The sequence below is a fragment of the Eurypyga helias genome, unplaced genomic scaffold (genome assembly GCF_000690775.1).
Source record: "Eurypyga helias isolate BGI_N326 unplaced genomic scaffold, ASM69077v1 scaffold18209, whole genome shotgun sequence".
Lineage (NCBI taxonomy): Eukaryota > Metazoa > Chordata > Aves > Eurypygiformes > Eurypygidae > Eurypyga > Eurypyga helias.
Window position 1 is genome coordinate 773 of NW_010272895.1, and position 17,818 is coordinate 18,590.

Here is a 17,818-nt window from a genome sequence, read left to right on the forward strand (position 1 = left end):
CATGCCAAAAAATACCTGCAAATATATAAAAATAACAGAATTGTAGAAACAGTTTCTGGACAGGACCTATGGAGAGCTCTAGTCCAACTGTTTGCTCTAAGATGAGCCATCACCAGCATAAGATTAGGTCAGATCTGGTTTTCTCTAGTTGAATGTTGAATACTTCTGAGGATCGCAATTCCCTAAGCTCTCTGGGGAACCTCTTCCAGTATTAGATCCATCACTAATGAAAAGACTTTTCCAAAATGAAATTTACAGGCCGTAATATGTAGCCTTTGTCCCTCGTTATATTGCGTGGCACCAGCCAGGAAAGTTTGTCTCCATTATGTCTGTAATTCCTCTTCAAGTGATTTTAAGTTGCTATTAACTTATTTTTAGCCTCTTCACCAAACTGAACAAGTCCAGTTACCTCAGCCTGTCTTGGTAGGTCAGGTGTGCTAAGACACTGCTCATCTCAGTTGCCCTTCATTGCACTCCCTCCGGTTTCCCATGTATTAGTAACTAGACAGATGTTCTGAGTTGTATAATTTCTAAAATAAATTACTGATAGGCTACTATTCTGTTTACCATATAATAGAAAGAGTCAATCTTTCCACTGCCAGGCTGATGAATGTCATTCAAGGTGATTCGTAAGGTATCTCCAGGTGCCACAATAGTATGTGGGATGCTGATACTGAGGTAGTTCTGGGAAGCAGACTGGTATCTTTCAGCTCTGATACTGGTTTCAGGCGATTCTAATTTTTCTTTTCCCTCTTCAGCCTTTACCTGTCAGGAGAGAAAAGGACAGAGTAAGTAAAGTGTCCCTCAGGAGACAGAATAGTGCGTCACCCTTAATTCATATCTTGCCAGGTTATTCAGAAAATGGTGGGAAATGAGATGAATCGCTGCTGAGCCTGCCATCAAAAAATCAGGATTTTAATTACTTTATTCTCTCCTCCTATTCTGTCTCTTGCTGTACTTGCACTTGATATTTCTCTGTCTTGGCTCTTTCTGTATGAGAATCAATAGCTCAAAATCACACAGTGATTTTGTACTTGGACAGATTTTTTCCCTTTTTATATTATGCATATAATTGAACCTATAATGTAACCTACTGTCTGCACTGCACAGAACCTTTTTCTTCACCTTCTTCTCATAATTTTCTGTCACTTCTCATGGTGATATTCCTTACAGTCCCATTTCCATACTTCATGCCAGGAAAATACACATCCAATTCACAAAAAAATCATCACTGTCACAGATGCATGTATTCCCAAAGCTCTGATGTATGAGAGTGTCCTTTACTTCAGTGAGACACCCCTCAGGCCCCTGGTCTCTCTGACATATGTTACACAATCTGGACAAAGCCTTGCAGATGCTGTAAGAAATCATGGTCCACCCTCTCTGCTAATTTAATGAAAACTGATCACCTTCACAGCCATTTGTAATTGTCATATGAGCTCTTCCTGGCAGTATATTTTTAAATATGGACGTTTGGGTTTTCTTTACCATTATTTGAAGCATCTGAGCATCTCCAGGGATGTTGAATGTAAAGGGGATCAGACCGTCTTTATTAGAAAGTGCAGTCTTCTTCACTGGGGTCTTTCCAGGCAAGGTGAGAGTAGCAGTGACAGGTAGAGAGGCAGCAGGAGAGCCATCAATCAAAGTGACAGATGCCTATTGGAAAACAAATGTTTTTCTCTTACTTCAAGGAAGCACGTGGGTTTAAAAAAATGCCCTCAAACGAGAAGCAATTATTTTTATAAACTGAGAAGAAATACAAAACTGTACACATTATTTGAAAGTGTGAGCTTTGAGAGAAGGCAGTAGGAATTGACTCAGTCTGGACTCCAGGTAAAAGGTACCTTTTTTTAAGGTAAAAATCTGTTAACATGTATTAACAGCTGCCACAGGTATTTACCTAGCGCCTATTAGATCTCAGCTGACCCCAGAGATATATGTCTTTAATGATTATAAGGTAAATTTCTAACTTGAGGTCTTTGTAGAAATCTTTGTAGGAAAACATGGGAGGTACGAAGTTTAAAAAATAAAAACAATTTTTTTTAAAGACAATACCCTGTTTTAGTTTTCAGAATTTTAATTTTATGTGGGATTAATTCCATACAGCATTATTATTTTAATATTTTGCTATAGAAGTGAGGAAAAGACTGCTACATGTTTTTTAAAACCTTGTAGTGCAACAGTGCACAGACGACTTCCAGAACAGAAAACCGGCATTTTCTGTCTTCAGTTTCCCTGTTTAGGCTCTGTGTGTACAGAAATGAGACAAACCAGACACATAAACAGTAGCTCCATGTTGGTCCTATTCCTGAAGGTGTCTGTCCTACCGTTCCCACTGGATCAGATAAGGAGATATAAATCCCTTGCTGCAGTCAGCTAAATAGTACGTACCACAACCGAGAAGGGGGCTCCAGGCACAAAATACTTTTTGGTGTTAGACAAATCAACAGCATAAGGTGATTTCACAAACTTCACATTGCTGAGCTCCTCTTCCCTCATCTCACCGCCTGTTAATATCAAAGAGTATATGTTGCTATGGGAGTAACAACTATGTACTTGCACATTACCATAGCATCTAAGTTCTGTTTTCAAGATCAGTTGTATTTTTAGAAACATGTGTAAAGCAAACTGAAATATGACCCCTCCCCAAAGAGCTTCAGTCCTGGGAAGAGGAAGAGAGGGGTGCAGGCAGATGGGGAACAGAAAACAACAGGCCAGTGTGAGGGCAGTGCGATGTGTGTGGAGCTCCAGCGGGCCAGCACCGGCAGGTGGGTGCTCCCGACAGCTCAGACATGGAGACCTGCAAAGTGGTTCATTACTCAAACATGAAAATTCCCCTGTAACACACTAATTGGAACAGGGTTCCTACAAACACCGGAGCACACTGCTACCACAGGAGGCACTATGGCCATGTGCCCTCCCCCTTTCCTACTGCTGGGGCTTCATTCCTGGGGGAAGGCTACATCAAAGTCCAACATACAAATATCTACAGAAATCCCCTGTAATGAACTTTGGAAATAATTATCTGTCCTCTAGGAAAACAAAGGCTAACAGCCACCAAAAAACTTCTGGATAGGAATGCTCCAGCCTTGTGTCCCAGATGAGCAGCAAGACCAAGCTATTTGGACTGTACTAGTACACATGCCAAGTATCACAGTCTGATAAAACTGTGCGAAGGCCTGAGAGGACAAGCAGGACTCGCAAGGGCTAGATCCTCCTCTGCAATGCACTGTAGCTGTGATACATATGCCTTACCTTTAGCCTGACGGCTTAGGCAGCAGGGCTACAAAGCTAAGATACCAAACTCAGCTAATAACTATGTATGTGTGGAAGGAGAAGACGTGGCTGAGACAAGTACTCAAGTTCTCCAGGGGTGCAATTTATTTGCATTCATACGGGTGTCTGGTGCCACTTCAGGTGGGCTAGGGTATCTTGGATATCCTCACAGGGCTGTTTGATATCACAGAATCATAGAGCCATAGAATGGTTTGGGTTGGAAGGGACCTTAAAGACCATCGAGTTCCAACCCCCCTGCCATGGGCAGGGACACCTTCCACTAGACCAGGTTGCTCAAAGCCTCATCCAGCCTGGCCTTGAACACTCCCAGGGATGGGGCATCCACAGCTTCTCTGGGCAACAACCCAGACATATGGGACAGTTCCTACAGGAAAGTACTTGCAGGAGACCTGTGCACTCATGGAGCAGCAGTGGCAGACCACACAGGACTATATCAGGCATTTCAAGTAGCACTGGACATTTGTGTTCAGATAAGAGGATCCCACCCAAGGTTAAGTTTGTGCAGAGATGGGGTCAGATGAAAGAGACTGGTGTGTACTATAGCATGAGCAAGCATTGCAGTGAAGATTCGTCCAGCAAATTCCCACATGAAGGATTAGACTGGAGAAAGATCAGTGTAAATATGACAGAATGTCAGTTAAGGCATAGCGTACTCACTTGCAGTTTCTACAGTGGTAACAGCAACATATAAATGAAACCCTTCCAGGGTAGAAATGCTCCTTCTTAATTTCTCTTCCAAAAGTGGTGTATTTAAAGTAACTCTTCCTTTTCCATTTTGAATCTAAAACAAAAGCGGGGGGGGAAAAAAAGTGACAACTCTCTACTGGTTTGCTGCCATTAGAATTGAAATATGTTGCTAATAGCATGGCTACGGTACTGAACTCCAGTACTTACTGATAGCTGTTGTTCCAGGCCTGGAATAAAGACTTTTCTCTCATTTTCATCAATTATGCCAAATCGCACATATGAGGCACCTTGAATCCCTTTCCCATAAGAGTGTCTATGGAAGGAAGAAAAGTGAGGAGAGGAATCATTACATTAATAAAGAGCTAGAAAAAATCAAACTAAGCAGTTTACGCTGAAATAAAACTGGGATATCTGTAGGGATCCCATTTGTAACTAATAGCTTGAGAACAAAAATTAGTCCCACTCACTGCTGACTCAAACATGAAGACTGGTCCACGTACAAAGTGACGACTTCAAGTGCAGAAAAACATATGGAGTAAATCACATTGGCAGAACCACATGTCGAGATGTCATCTGACAAAATCTACACCAGAGTAATTTAAACTTTTTTTTTTTTTTTTTTTTTTTTACAAATTTATGAGAACTTTAGCTGCACAGTGAGGTCTCACATAGCTCATCCTCTTCACAGAGAGCAAGGGAAGTATCCAGGCTTTTCAGCTTGGATGAACAGCTAATTCCTTTGTATGAAGACACCTCATGAGCAGAGCATTTAAAATAGAGGGCTAGAGAATCATCTCAGGGACCAGTATGAAGGATTTGGCACATCTGAAGACCTCTAGAGGCAGATCCTACCTGCTGAAATTTTAATACCTGCATTAGGCAGACACCCTCTGTCCCGTGCCTCTCCTATGGATTTAGGCAGTATAGCATTGGGAGCTTTTGTATGTGAAATATTTGCCAAATTGGTATCTGGCCAGAACACCCCTGAACTCTCCACAGAGGTCATGGAGAGAGAGGATAGGGCAAGTTGTTGCACCTGGCAGGCTCCTTAGTGAAGGAACCCCTGGCAGATGACATCCTCCTGCAGCACAGCACATGACGTGCTCCATGAGACCTGTTGCGGCCATGATGTTGTCTTTTGTTTGTGGAAATCCTGCTTCATCTCAAAACTCTAATGGCTTAATGTTGTTTAAACAAAGCCTCTCTCAAATTGTCCTGATCAGCAGCACTGATCTACACCAATGAAACTAACTGAGAGGCAGTTCTTATGAAAACTGGTTAAAATGCCAGAGCTAATAACTGCGGGAAACAACAGTCAATATGCCAGATAACTGCTCATTACACGCATGGCCAGTTCAGAGAAATAAGTTCAACTATCAGGAATTCTATATGTCGATTTTGATGGAATTAGGCAGGCCTGGGTAGCACCACTAGGACCTTTCCCAATAGACAAAAGAACAGTATCCAGCTATTCAACTCCATTTTTTCCTCTTAATTAATTATGATGTTAATGACTAGTGAAGTATATATGAAGGAGTTGCACAGTCCATAAACTCAAAACCGAGTGCTGCAATAACATGCAGAGAAAACTTTAGAAAGGATTAAAATTCTAGTAATTTATCTGATATCACTTCATATCACAATGTCAAATAATCATGATTAAAGCTAGTAATTATTCAATAGAACCAAATAAAGGTGATCAAGAGTAGATTAGAAGAGTTGAGATCAGTCAAGAAAAAGGAGGTGGACACAGGGTTTGCCTGCTTTCTGAGAGTGCACTGGGGAAAGGAAGGATCAGCACAGTCAAGATGAAGAGCTCAAAGACAGCAGGCAGAAGACCAACAGGGTATAAGCTCACCAGGGATGACTTTAGACCAGAAATAAAACCTGCTAGAACTAGGAGGAGTGGAGAATCAGTCTTCCACTTGGATACAGTGCCAGGGTCCATGCAGTAAATCTAATGACTGCACCCTGTTTGGACCAGGTAAATTAAATTAAATTAAGTTAAATTAAATTAAACAAGTGCAGGGCTCTCTCAGAGGTGGCGGCCAGCTGGCCCAGCCCAGCCCATGCTCACTGGGTTAAACTGCCTGTCTCCCACAGCAGGGTGGCCAAATGCAGACCTGAGGTGGACCTTGGTCCATGCTTCCTCCCTGAGAGTCTCCAGGAGTTCTTTCAGCTACATGGCTGAGGCTGAACCTGTGCCATGCACTGCCGAGCTATCGGTAGCCAAGCTTTGGGGCTCAGGAACCTGTCCTGAACTGTTCAATTTATGAGCCAGATGGCTGAAATATATTTTCTGGTATCATGTTCAAATGCAGAAAAAGCTCCTACTGTATGACAGTGACTCACAGAAACACTAAAGTTGAAAAAGACCTATAAGATCATTTCATCCAACCATCAACCCAACAATTCCTCACATAAAGAAAATACCAAAGAAATAATATCTCAAAAGACGTTAAATAACGTTTGAATATATTGATTTGTTTCCTGCTTTCACTTTGGAAGGCTTTCCAGAGTCAAATATAAAATGAAACATAAATGGCCACAGTCATGATGATAATTTAGTCACTGATAAGCAGGTTATTGGTTTGCCCAGAACCTTACCTACTAACACAGAGGAGAATCTTCAATAGTCAACTTTTTACTAGCGAACTAAAATACTTAGAAAAACTTGTTCCATTTTGATCTACCACTTAGACCCAGGTAGCATTTTACACTGACTTCTCAAGTTAGTACTGGAAACAGAGAGTATATAAGATGGAAGTCAGATTCAAGTAAAGCCAGAAGTTGATTAACTGTTAATAAGAAGAAAAAGGAAGAAGCTGCAAAGCTCATTATCTACTTATCTGCCTGCTAAAACAACCTCGCTGTGAGCACACCTACTTTGCCTCGATATCAAACACAAAGTTTTCATTCCAGATGTGGTAGTATGGCTGAAGCGGAGTGAGTTTGACTTCAAAGGATGGAAGTTCTGCATGAAAAAAGAGAAGACAAAAGGTCATGACATGCGAGTTTCAAACATACCTAAACTCCTGGCATGTGGCAACACCCACTGAGAAGATGCAGCTGCACTGAGGATGTTTTAGTTTGAATAAACAGTGCCCTTCTGAAAAAAATCTCCTGATCATCTTCCCTTATTCTGCTTTACTTCACACAGCTGAGCAGTCTTCCAGCACACAAAATTGATTTATTTACAATGAAAAGCCAGAAGACAAGCTCTAACCACTCCAACTGCTAACGGGCATTAAGTGCCCTGGGCTAGAAGCAGTCAGAAGTAAACCCAACCTGAAATGAGTTGAGTGTGGACAAGAGGTCCTCAGCATCACCTGTGTCACTCTGCAATTTGCTCCTATAAAGCCAAACTGTTTGCTACTGTAGGTATAGCCAGGGTAACTTGCTCTTGGATGTAGGACTTTGCAGAGGCTGCAGTAATTTCCACTATTTTGTTTACAGCCACTAGTTAAGGCAAAACCAGTTGTGTTGAACTGAGATTTTCATATAATCTTGACATTTTCTTTTGCCTTTAAGGAAAAACCAAACCAACCAAACAAAAAAACCCCAAACCAAACCCATGCTAAATTTTACTAGAAAGCGTAATTTCAGCACAAATAAATCAAGCCATTTCTTATCACAAATTGTTAATTTTCTACATTTTTACTTTTTCCACAGTGCCCTTACTTTTCTTTAAAAAATCTTCCCTGAGTATGGGAACAACTCTAATCAGCTTCCAAACTTAATTCTACTGAGAGAAAATAGGTAGCTTTTTTCACTCTAGTCTTCAGTGAAAACTTTAGCCAGAATTGCAAAGATGGAGCTCAGTTCCATTTTTTTCTGCAGTAGAAGAGCCCTTCCAAAAAAGCATGTGTAAAATATCTAAATTACCAAGTCCATATAAAACCTTTATTTTCAAATGTAAGAGGAAGGCACAGAAAACCAGAGTTCTCCTGTGCATCAGAGAGACTGGAATGAGGTATTAAAACACTGAACCTTGTCCTCAGTACCTAACTCCATGTACTACATTTAACACATAGCGATGGCTTCATGTATTTATAATGCAAATTAAACAGTCTCTTACCATATTTTTTAACTTCAAATTCAGCAGAAGCATTAGACATTTCATATTGATGAAACCAGGCTTTGATTTTCCATGTTCCAGGCCTAAAGTTCATATTCAGCAGAACATAATTAGGATTCCTCAGATATTTCATGATGCTAATATATTTAAATTATCACTGAATGCTAATATTTTCCTTGCTTTGATCTCATCCCAGTCTAATTTATTAATGGATTTCTCTGCTGGGAGAAGCCAGCAACATAATTTCCAAGTGTCCTAGGAAACACTCAAAAAGAGGAGCTGCAAGATAACATATTTGCAAACCTCGTGTAACAAGTGCTGCCTTTGAAAAGCCCTCAGAAATAGAAAATTCATCGTATATTTCCTATAGCTTATCTTCACTGTGATGTCAAAATCAAGCTGGCATGCAAGAACACACTGAATATAAAGTAAAAGCTTGACTGCTTGAAATTGGGGGTAATTAATTACACTTTGCAAACTGATCCCTGACAAAAGTGCTCTCCTGAATGTAGTCATACAGTTGAGCAGCTATTTAAGCAGTTTGCTAAATGGTTCCTTAACAGGATAAATGTTGCTACTTGCAGCATATTAACATTAAATTCTGGACTCATCTGCCCAAGATGAGGTGCTTCAAGGTAACCAGAGGTTAACCATAGGCACAATCCCTGCTCTATGGTGAAAGTACAATTTTGAAAGGCAGTTCAAGCAATACGGCAGTTAAAAATCTTAAGTACTTCAACAGGTAAGGGGGATGAATATGGATGGTTTGATCCTGCTAGTAGGAGGTGGGATTAGTCCTCCTCACTTCAGACATTATACTGTGAGGTCTTTCCTCCATGTAGGTCCCCTCTGGCTCCTCTACAGACAATGGAGAGTAACAGACAATGCTGAGACATGGTACATCTCATCCTGACGCAGGCAGCTAAAACTGGTCAGGTGTATCACCCAAAACATATGAGGTTCTCTCCAGTGTCAGGGAAGGGAGTGTGGGGTGGGCAGCTGAGGTGTAGACCCCTGCATGGCAGGAGGCTCCAGGGCTGTCTCCAGAGCAACCTTGCTCTGTCCCTGCACGCCGTGGTGCTTCCCAGGTGTAATCAGAGCAAAACCGTCTGCTTTAGCGCACCTCCTGTTCTAAAGAAACAGTAAAGCAGAAAATAATAAGGAAAAAAGAAGAGAGGAAAACAAGGGGGCAGAACAGAAAGAAGGGAAGGACAAGACTCTTGTTTTCATCCTGAAGATAGTTCTGCTGCAAGAGACATTTCCACATGGGAACTGTTTTAATGCACGAGGAACAGCAGTGACGTACTCAGCAATGTCCGGTATCTCAAAGTTTTCACTGAACACTGTTTTTATTTTCCGGTCTGACTTTTTAACCACCATCCCTTTTGAATTCTGTTGAGAGACAGCAAACAAACATAAAATTATGCACCAGGCAGGAAACATTTACATCCAAAAGGTCAAGTTCATACACTAGTCCTAAGGAAAAGGAAATGCTCTTCTTTCTTTTCTACTTTAATACTCAACATGTTATGTTTCCCCCCATGCTCCTGATATTGGCCAAAAATGACTAGACATATCTTACAATGTGTAAAAACTGCTTTCTGTAGAGGAGTCATAGATATAGTTTTACTCTTGGATCTTTTGTGGAAGTTTTCATAGTTCCTGTGATGAAGAAGCACTCATTGATAGCGTGTTTGTTTTTTTTTTTTTGTATACTTACAAGCACAGCAACTGTAACTGTGTCATCTGCTGGCCTCATAGCATTGTCCAGAATGAAGATCCTGTATTTTACTGTTTAACAGAAGAATAAATGTGTTCACATATTTTTTTCTGGCCTTTCTAAACAGTAATTATTCTATCACATCAAGCTCTAAAGTGAGTTACTGAGTTTAAGATAAACCACTTTCTTTTAATGAAAAGAAGTCTGAGAGATTTCAGAAATAATTACATTCTTTCATTGGCTTTGCAAGTTACATGATCAAACAGATGTATTTTTGAAGCAAATTCCAAAAAAATACAAAAATTCCAAGAAGTGCAAAGGATACTTATTGCTGGTGTTGCAAGCAGAAGCAATAGGAGTGTTTTTTGTAGGTTTCTCAGAAACTGATTTCCAAAAGAAAGTCATTATTAAGGTTCTTTTTAACAAAAAGGAGCAGATTTTGTCTGTCTCCTGTTAGAAGAGAGAATGACATTTTGGCTCCAGTGGCATTCCCACAGGGGTTGCCACAACGTGCGGTGCAGGCACTGCAGAAACCCTGGCTGCAATAAGCATGCTGAAAACCTGTACTGGCAGGTAAGCACAGAGATAGCTGGGGTTAAATGAGAAGGATTTACATTAGGAAGGACCAAGTCATTATTACTTCTTTTCAATCATGCCCTTGTAACATCTATATTCAACATCTGAAGTGCAGCATTTGCATTTTAACCTGTGGAACTTGGTGTGTATATAGGCTTATCTGTCTGAATAAAAATGTAGCCTTTCTTCATAGACAGGAGGATGCGAGTGCTTTGAGCCATGTCCGTATGAAGCTCCCTGCTTTCGGTGACTAGCAGAACATAGGGCTGATTACTCTTCTTGAACAGATCCTGTTGCAGAGTCCCTGGCTTGACCTGAAGAGGACAAAAGGAAAAGACCCACAGTCAGGTCTGAACCTGGTAACTTTGGAGCCACACAGCTGAGAACCACAGAATAACAGAATGGTTTGGGTGTGACGGGACTTTAAAGACCATCTAGTTCCAACGCCCCTGCCATGGGCAGGGACACCTTCCACTAGACCAGGTTGCTCAAAGCCTCATCCAGCCTGGCCTTGAACACTCCCAGGGATGGGGCATCCACAGCTTCTCTAGGCAATCTGTGCCAGTGCCTCACCACCCTCTCTGTGAAGAAGATGATGACCAAAACCAGCTGAAGTGCATAAATAATGCTTTTAGCATCATTCAACAGAAGCTACACAACTGTATCCTTCTTACTGTTATGTCTTTCTTACTGGGCAAATATTCCTTTTTAAGTAAAAATACTATCTAATCCTCCATTTTCTGCCATAGAAATACACATTATTCTGTCCAATGGCAAAAAAGTCAAGCCCAGTGACTTCAATTCCAGTTCCCACATCATTTGGTTGGTGTAGCAGCATCCTGTGACCCTTAACTTGCTAAAATCTTGGCTATGAGATAAAAGCTTTATCTCATGCAGGTTAATACAATATTTCTGAACACCATGCTTAAGAGGTACCTGATCTGAAAACTCGGCTTTTAGCTTTGGAAGTAATCAATCAGAGTTAAACTGAGTCTTGTTGTTTGCTGTTTTCCAGTGAAATAGCCCAAACTAGTACTCCTGAACTAAACACTACCAGACTTCAAAGAATCATGTCAGAAGCAAATGATGTAAAGCAGCATGTAAAGCAGAATTAATCAACTTACAGGTTTGCAGAAACATCACAGGCTTTGGTCTAAGAGTGCACATTTTTAAAGATTTATCCTGTTTTGTACAAATTACCAGTGTGCCAAAGGCATGAATGCAGTCTAAGTGCTGTAGAATAATGAACAGTGAAAAAACGATTAAATGTTTTTAAATTTAATTTTGTCACTGATCTACAGTGATGAAAAGATCTTTTATCACCATATGACAGGGTCTTGAGCTTGCTTGTTAGGTGAATAGGGTGCTGATGTCACTGGAATTGGTGTTTTGTCATCTGTCTCTAGGGATAAGGTCTCCAGGGAGACCTTATGGCAGCCTTCCAGTACCTGAAGGGGCTACAAGGAAGCTGGGAGGGACTTTTACAAGGGCCTGTAGTGACAGGACCAGGGGTAATGGGTTTAAATTGAAAGTGGGGAGGTTTAGATTAGATATCAGGAAGAAGTTCTTCCCAGAGAGGGTGGTGAGGCACTGGCACAGGTTGCCCAGAGAAGCTGTGGGTGCCCCATCCCTGGAAGTGTTCAAGGCCAGGCTGGATGTGGCTTTGAGCAACCTGGTCTAGTGGAAGGTGTCCCTGCCCATGGCAGGGGGGTTGGAACTAGATGGTCTTTAAGGTCCCTTCCAACCCAAACCATTCTATGATATCATTCTATGATAAATGTTGTCTCTGTTCCAACATATTCCTGGTACAGATTATGTGGGTTTTTTTATCACCAGATTAAAACATTTCCATCTCTATGATGGTGGACTCACCATTATTTTTTTCATCTCTTGGTAGTTGTTATTTTGGTTAAGGTTAAAGATGATCCTTTCTGATAGGAGCTGATTTTTTGTCTCATCTTTGAAGTACGCAGTAACTTGCACAGGGCTCAGTGCTCCATGGACTTGAACGGTTACTGTCTCATGTCTGCCCAAATGTACCACGTTTGGGGCAGTAATAAGAAATCTAAAACAACACAGAAACAGATCATCCAGTATGTAGGCTGATTTTCATAAGAACTAGAACCACTATCAACTTATGTAAATCTCCATTAAAATAGAGGATAAGCACAGAAAAATCTTGAAGTTCTCCCAAACATGAAACCTTTGCTTTCTCCAGTGTGTAAATCAATTACAGAAAGGAGAGTTATTCTTTCCGAAGATTCTCCAATCCGGTAAGTTTTATAAACTAAAGATAAACAAGCAGCAAGAACAACATGAACATCATGCTTTAGTAGGACATTTTAAATTATTTGTTACTGAATAGAGATCTTGCCGCTTAAAAGTGCCCTGAAGAACAGTTTTAGGCATTTTACTTTTTACCTATTTGAGGTTATGCAAATTTTCAGTGATCCTAAAAAGTCTTTGTCGATTCCCTATCAAGACCATTAGCATTTCCTACTTTCTCTTTAAAGAGATTTGTTAGGAGTGAAGAATTAATAATAAAGTGTACTTACGATGGTGCTTGCTCTGTAGTGGACAACAGCAAACAAAAGCTCATCAAAAATACCAGCCTTTCCATTGGAAAACTCTACATCTGCAAAATATAAATACCAAACAGCCACTGTTACTCTATCCTTGAGTGAACGTTGTAAGAAATGGGTTGATGGCTCATTGCAGCAAAGAGCTTTACCTATCTTGGTTATTTATTAATAACTTGCAAAACCGTGCAACCAGTAATGATGGACACGCTAGTGATACACAAATTAATAGCCTGGGGAGAGACATTCTGAACTAAGACATAATTTTACACTTTATCATTCATTCTCTTCCCAGCATCAATATTTTTACATGATAGAAACTAAAAATCGTTTTCAGAGAGAAATTTTCACAAACACTGTAAAAAATAATCCCAAAACCTAACATGACATCATGACTAGGAGTGGCTGTAAAACACTTCTAAATGGGGAAATATACAAGTGACAGGTCCCTTCTCTATGGTGTTACCTAACTCGAGGCAACTCTGTGGTCCAGCAAAGTGGAGAGAAAGCTCCTGGTTTAGAGAGCACCAAAGAAACTGTGTTGGAGACCTGCCTGTACAATTCAGTCCCAGTCTGTAATGCTTGAAGGCATTCATCTGCTTTAACTTAACTGGAAATAAAATGGATGTCTCTGCCTGAGCTACTCAGCCCAATTTTCCTTTATGGTCAAGACAGAGGTTTTTTCCAGAGGGTAATTAATGTCATTTTAACGTAAGTACATAAGATGACTCATCAGCTGAAGGCATTCCAGGCTGCTAGAAACACACACAATGTTTTAAAAAGCAGGATAATATGTTAAAAAGCAGAAGGGGAAAAAAGAAAATCTGAGTAACTGTTTGTGCAGGAACCAGTTTTGAGCAAGACCAAATGAAAGAATAAACTGAAACTCTCAGGTCTCACTTTTGCAAACCTTTACTGGATCGTTGTCTCCCAAACATAAATTTGTTGACTCATAAGGATGGAACAATGCCCATCTGATTTACAGGCAGGTCAAATCCCAGGAATGATCATATGACTGCCCACAAGTTCTGGGGATAAACTGCCCTTTAATATACCACGTTTAAGTCTGTGTCTTTAATTATGAGCAATGGGTGCCTTACACCAGCGCTCCTTTATTTGTAAGGTAGAATGGTTCTCACAGCAAGGGCTCACTGGCCACAGTCGTGTTGCACTGTGAGGGTTAAGGGACCTCCACCTCCCCCACCCCTTGCCTAAGAGCCCTTCGGACATAAGCAGCTCCAGCAAGAGCTGCTTCAAGACCAGGAGGTAAGGGAAGAGAAGGTGTAAGGTTTCAACGGACCCGTTTGCTATTTTACACTGAGTGTGTTGCAAGTGTGGTAGCCCTCTCTGAGACGAAACCAGGTGGGTGGCAAGTACTTTGGTGGTCACAGAAAGCACCAGCAGTGGCAGCAACAAGAATGTTTCTGGCTTCAAACTTGCAGCTGGAAAAGCTAAGTTTTGCCTGCTCTAGACACAGGGTTTTTCCCAAGAGATTGTTGCCTTCACCCTTCCTCTTCTGGCTTCCACCTCAGCTGTCAGTCAAGAGGGAGAAGGTGAGCAAAGGTACCTGCGGATCCTCAGGGTCCAAATGCATGATCACTGGGAGATGTTTATGGGAGATCACAGACGGGAACTGTTAAGACCAAAGTTATTTTGACCCTGCCCTCCCTCTCCGCTCTCTCATTCCCTCTGCACTCACGCACTGAAAAAAATTATTTATTTCCATGTCAAAATCCCATCATTTCCCACAGGGCCTCTGGCCTCCCAAACTAGGTGGTAAGGAAGAGTAGCAATATTTCCACCGTGAAGCTCGTCTGCGGTCAGGAGAAAGACAAGTTTCATGAAAGAAGTTGCTCCCTAGGGAACAGGGCTCACGCTCTCCCTGAGGAGCAGAAGAGGCTTGTTAAACTTGCAGCGGGTAAAACAAGGGCTTCTCACTCTTGCATGAACAAAGAGAAGGTAATGGGGGAAGTTAATTAAGAGCATCAGTAGCTGTGGTGCATGCTAAAGCTCCTGCCACTTTTAGAGACAGTTCTACTTCTAGGTTTTACACAGCTGGCGACCAGGATAGGGCTGGTGCAATCACTGAGCAATCCCTCTCCCTAAAACACAACTAGAAATGGGTATGAACGGCTCCTTTATTTTTTGCTTCAGAGAAATAAAAAATAGTAGTAATAATATTAAAGAAAAATCAACACCTGAAAGGTCAAAGTCCTTTCCTTGAGAAATACACATGAAGCTCTTCCAGCTGAAGAGTCAACAATTTACAGAAGACTGCCACACAACCAGCATGGATTTCCTGTTCCTGAAGTCACAGGGATGGCGACTTTGCCCTGTGGGGGTCACGCCAAAATCTCGCTGTTGTGCCAGTCTTTATCAGAGGGGGGGAGAGGGGCTTTCCATTGTCGGGGCTGGCCTGTTTGTCAGGGGAGCGAGGTCTGTTTGTACAGCTATACAAATAGCCAGGCACGAACTCACAGTAAGGCATTTCACAGATCACCTTTTAAACAGCACTTTGTAAAACCATTATTTTTTTTCTTTCACTCATTTTTAACTGGATTTGCACACTTTTGCTTCCTTGTGAAGTGTGAATATATATGTGTGTACCTAACGGCTACCCGGAGAAATATGTCGCATAACCATTTTATACTTGAATTTAAGGAGTTGTTCTGACTCTTAATAAGGCATTTTTTTCTCCAAAATATAAACCCATAACTGTAGTTAGATAAGGATTTTTCTTGCTGTCTCTCACAAGCACAAAAAGGTTAGTGTGTACATAACCATTTATATAACTAGACTAAAAATTCCTTATGCCTTATTTGTCTGTCTGTGGGTTCATATAAAATGATCATTGAGCTGGTTCTCTAGTATCACAGATTCTTCAGATTGTCTAGGATTGTGATATCTAGAATAATGCAAAATGTTCCAGTCCAAAGCAACAATAAAATATATCATTAAAAAATGAAATTATATAAACAAAATAAAATTGTCTAGGTTGAAGGTCTCCAGCACATGCATGAAAGAGGGTAACTCACCCTAAAATAACTTACGAGCATGTTCTTTTTCTAAAGGCAAAGTCCTTTCCTATTTACTCAGCAGCCATTTTTCCCCAGGTATGCTATTGATCTGTCAGTTGACCCACCGTCCAGTACAGCCTGTGGAAAGCACAGTCTGGGACTCATGAATGTGCAAGAAGGAACTAGTGAACTCTGAACTCAGGGAGACAGCCGTGCTTTATTTTGAATATAGGCTACCTCTCCTTTCAGTAGCTTCATTTGAACTTTGTAGGCTTTCACAGTGTTTTGAGCACCAGCAGTAGCTTTTACTCTTTGGCTTGAAGTGCTTCCAAAAGGCTTTTTCCCCTTCATCTGCCTAAATACTAACAAGACCAAACTCTTCTTTCACTTTCCTCCTGCACTCTTTTGCCTCTGCCTGGCAGAAGGGTACAAAGGACAGCTTCACAAAGGACTTTTTACAAATAAGCACCGCGGTGATATCCTCTTTGCCAAGTCACAGGGAATTGTGACAAACACAAAAGGCAATATTTCACTTCTGACACTTCAGAAAATTAGATTTTGAAATCCTTTTTCAACAGCAGACCATGAATCATGGGTCTCATTTTAAAAGTTATTCTTAATAGCAAGATAACTTCTCTTTAGCATCAATATAAATTTAAAATGTAAATTTAAACTATACTTTTTTTTCTTTAAAATAATCTAGGTCATGAATTGAAAAGTTAACCTAGGCTGCAGTTGTTTTTGCCATGAAAAAATGTCCTTTTTGTCTGTATTTTCTTTAAATGTTCTGCATTTTCTGCTCCTAAGTGTATCTACTGTTGCTGGGGAAAAAAAAAAAGTCTATTCAAAAGAGGAAAGCCAATATATCTATGGGTTTTTCTGCTCTCACTGAGGAGCCTGGATTTTAGAGGGATTAAACAACCAGCCTTAGTTTTTTGTCATGGGTCCTTTCCTTATTTTCCCAATGGGTAGGCTCAATTCTGAAAGAAAAGAAAAGAATTTAGGAAAAAAAGAATTTAGGATTTGTGAAAAATGCACAAACCCAGCACTGCTTCCAAAAATTTAATATGTTGCAAAAGTGACCTGTGTAAGACAGTATGTTCTTTTTGGTCAAGCAATAATTCCATTATACTAGTGACATAATATTTCACCCTACTGTAATAATGCATCCTGGGGTTTTATGTCAACTACCTTTTTCAGAATCTCAGAGCTTTTGGCACTTTTAAGAAATGTAGGTCAAATTTAACAAATATACCAACTGGGGCTTTGCTGAGAGAAAAACCTATTGGACAGGTCGTGGCCAGGAGGGAAGGAGATGTCTGAGCATGTAGGTGGCTCGCTCACCCCATGTGAAAACAAAGAACCGCTGGAAATGAGGAACAAAATAACCCGTCCTATATCAAGGACAGGTGTTCTTTTCTTCTTTCAATGGGAGAAAAAGATAAGAATAAGTTAAAAAAAAACAAACCAAAACAAAAAAACACACAAAAAAAACCAAACCCAAAAGGCATCTTGAACATGCTAGTGGCAAAGGCTAAAACTTCACCTGGTTGAGAAGAGTAAGAATCAAGGTTACACATCCAGTTCTGTGGATTTGGGAGCATATCATGAAATCAAGGAAACTTTTTATGCAGGCAATGTTTAGAGAAGTAATTTATAACTACCACTGACTCTCATTCCTTGCATTTCCTGACTTGTTAAGTGGAGATACTCCAATGTTTCAGACAATTGCACAATTACACTAAAAATGTTTCACAAGCCAAAGGAGACAAAAATCCCACAGCGTGTACAACCACAGCTACCCATGTGCCTAGCTGCTGCTGGCAGCTTCCCTTGTTCTGCAGCCCCGAGGAGAAGGACTTGG

At 40.7% G+C, this 17,818-nt stretch overlaps 1 protein-coding gene across 1 annotated transcript; it reads right to left on the reverse strand.

Annotated features, from left to right (window-relative positions):
- Nucleotides 1-567: 567 nt before the first annotated feature.
- LOC104515356 (complement C4-B-like) lies at nt 568-10,672 on the reverse strand (the record flags this gene model as incomplete). The annotated part of the gene is made up of 10 exons (XM_010159300.1): nt 568-765; nt 1,489-1,656; nt 2,392-2,507; nt 3,955-4,078; nt 4,192-4,297; nt 6,871-6,958; nt 8,063-8,145; nt 9,369-9,454; nt 9,783-9,853; nt 10,489-10,672. Coding segments are annotated over 10 exons (1,224 nt in total), but the record flags the coding sequence as incomplete, so codon positions are not given.
- Nucleotides 10,673-17,818: the final 7,146 nt, after the last annotated feature.